Source organism: Chiloscyllium plagiosum, unplaced genomic scaffold, assembly GCF_004010195.1.
Source record: "Chiloscyllium plagiosum isolate BGI_BamShark_2017 unplaced genomic scaffold, ASM401019v2 scaf_96957, whole genome shotgun sequence".
Classification (NCBI taxonomy): Eukaryota; Metazoa; Chordata; class Chondrichthyes; order Orectolobiformes; family Hemiscylliidae; genus Chiloscyllium; species Chiloscyllium plagiosum.
The window spans coordinates 322-1,840 of NW_025172510.1; the positions used below are offsets into that span (position 1 = coordinate 322).

General features: G+C 44.0%; 1 protein-coding gene across 1 annotated transcript; it reads right to left on the reverse strand.

Annotated features, from left to right (window-relative positions):
• Positions 1 to 297: 297 nt before the first annotated feature.
• On the reverse strand, positions 298 to 1,404 carry LOC122545297 (heat shock protein 30C-like). The gene has a single exon (XM_043684373.1). It carries the CDS (start codon positions 1,150 to 1,152, stop codon positions 493 to 495), a length of 660 nt encoding a protein of 219 aa, XP_043540308.1. The 5' UTR covers positions 1,153 to 1,404; the 3' UTR covers positions 298 to 492.
• Between the last annotated feature and the right edge of the window lie 115 nt (positions 1,405 to 1,519).

The following is a 1,519-nucleotide window of genomic DNA, read 5'->3' on the forward strand; positions in this document are numbered from 1 at the left end:
GGACAGACTAGTGTCTGAGTTGAACGACAACCTGTTGTTGCTCATGATAGTGACGCTGCAGGGATTATCCCTGAGACTGAGGTGTATGCAATTATTTCAGCACAGTCTCTTCACAGTAGCTTGACATTTTTGACAGACCTGAGCTCAGACTTAGGCAGATCGTGACCATCTGATTTTGATTCTGTCTTTTAAATTAATCCAAGTAAAAAAGGCTTCTTTCACTTAATTGAGAATAATGCAAGTTAGAGTGACATATCAGTTTTCTTTTTATCAAGTAAATAGGCAGAATCATCATAATTAAATTTCAAAGGTATTTATTTTTCGAATATACATACAGAAATAAACCACATGAACAATGATGATAGCAGTGTACAGGTTTCCAAGTTGAAAACTATTAACTGGACAGCAATATCTCTTTATCTGACATTCACAGAAATTCATTGCTGCTTTTGAACAATTATTACAATGTCATCAGTTCATTGTAACAGTGTCCTAACTGTTCATCTGTTCTTCAGCTTTCTTGATCCCCACATCCTTCCGATTCTCCAGTTCCTCTGCCTCTTGGTCAGGATTGAGCCGTGGAGTGGTTGTTGTATCCGAGCGGATGTTGATGGGGACAGTCTGTTCATTCACAGCTGGCAGTTCCAGGCGCGGGGCTTGAACCTTTAACCGACCGTCCTGTGACAAACAGCATCGAAGAGCTTCAGCATCGACATCCTCTGGCAGCTGGAATTCTCTCCTGAACTCTTCATATTTGTAGCTGTAACAGCCGCTGCCATCATCACATTTTTTCTCGTGTTTTCCTGTCACCAGCACTTTCCTTCCAAATACTTTCACCCTCAGGCCTTCTGGGGGGAAGTGCTGGACATTCAGGGACACAGAAAAGCCATCTCCATCCTTGTCCTCGGATTGTCTTTTACCTTCTCCATTAGCATCAGATTTGTTGTCTCGAGTTCCTGGTATTTCCCCAAAACATTCTGCTGTCAGATCCTCAAGAATTCGATGGATGAACTTCATGCCCTTTCTCGCTTCTTCCACCTGTTCCCACATGTTGCATTCAAGTGGTTCCCAGAGCCTGTGTGCAACAGGCGCCAGTGTGTATACAGGCTCCTGGCACAGACGTGAAGGGTGGAAAGCCCGATAGCTCAGCATTGTCTCTGCCTCTTCTCTCACTTCCCTCAAACTGACTGATGTGAACTCCCAGTCTTGAGTCTCTGATCTGCTGCAGCACTCTGAGCTCACACCTTATATATTCTACTGTCAGAAATCCAGACATTTCCAGAATGACCTCAAGTTTGCTGGGTTTATCACACGTGAGCTGAAAATACATGACGTCCCATCTCAGCCTTACTTTAAACAAGAATGACTCGACTCAGTGACACCCACTGGAGGACATCCACAGACTTCTGGAATGTACTCAGACAGTGACATCATAGATGGGCGGGGCGATTTTAATGATTGACAGCTGAGCAGAAGGCTGCGTCTTTGCAGGAAAGTGTTTTTTTTAAAACCCAGAGAG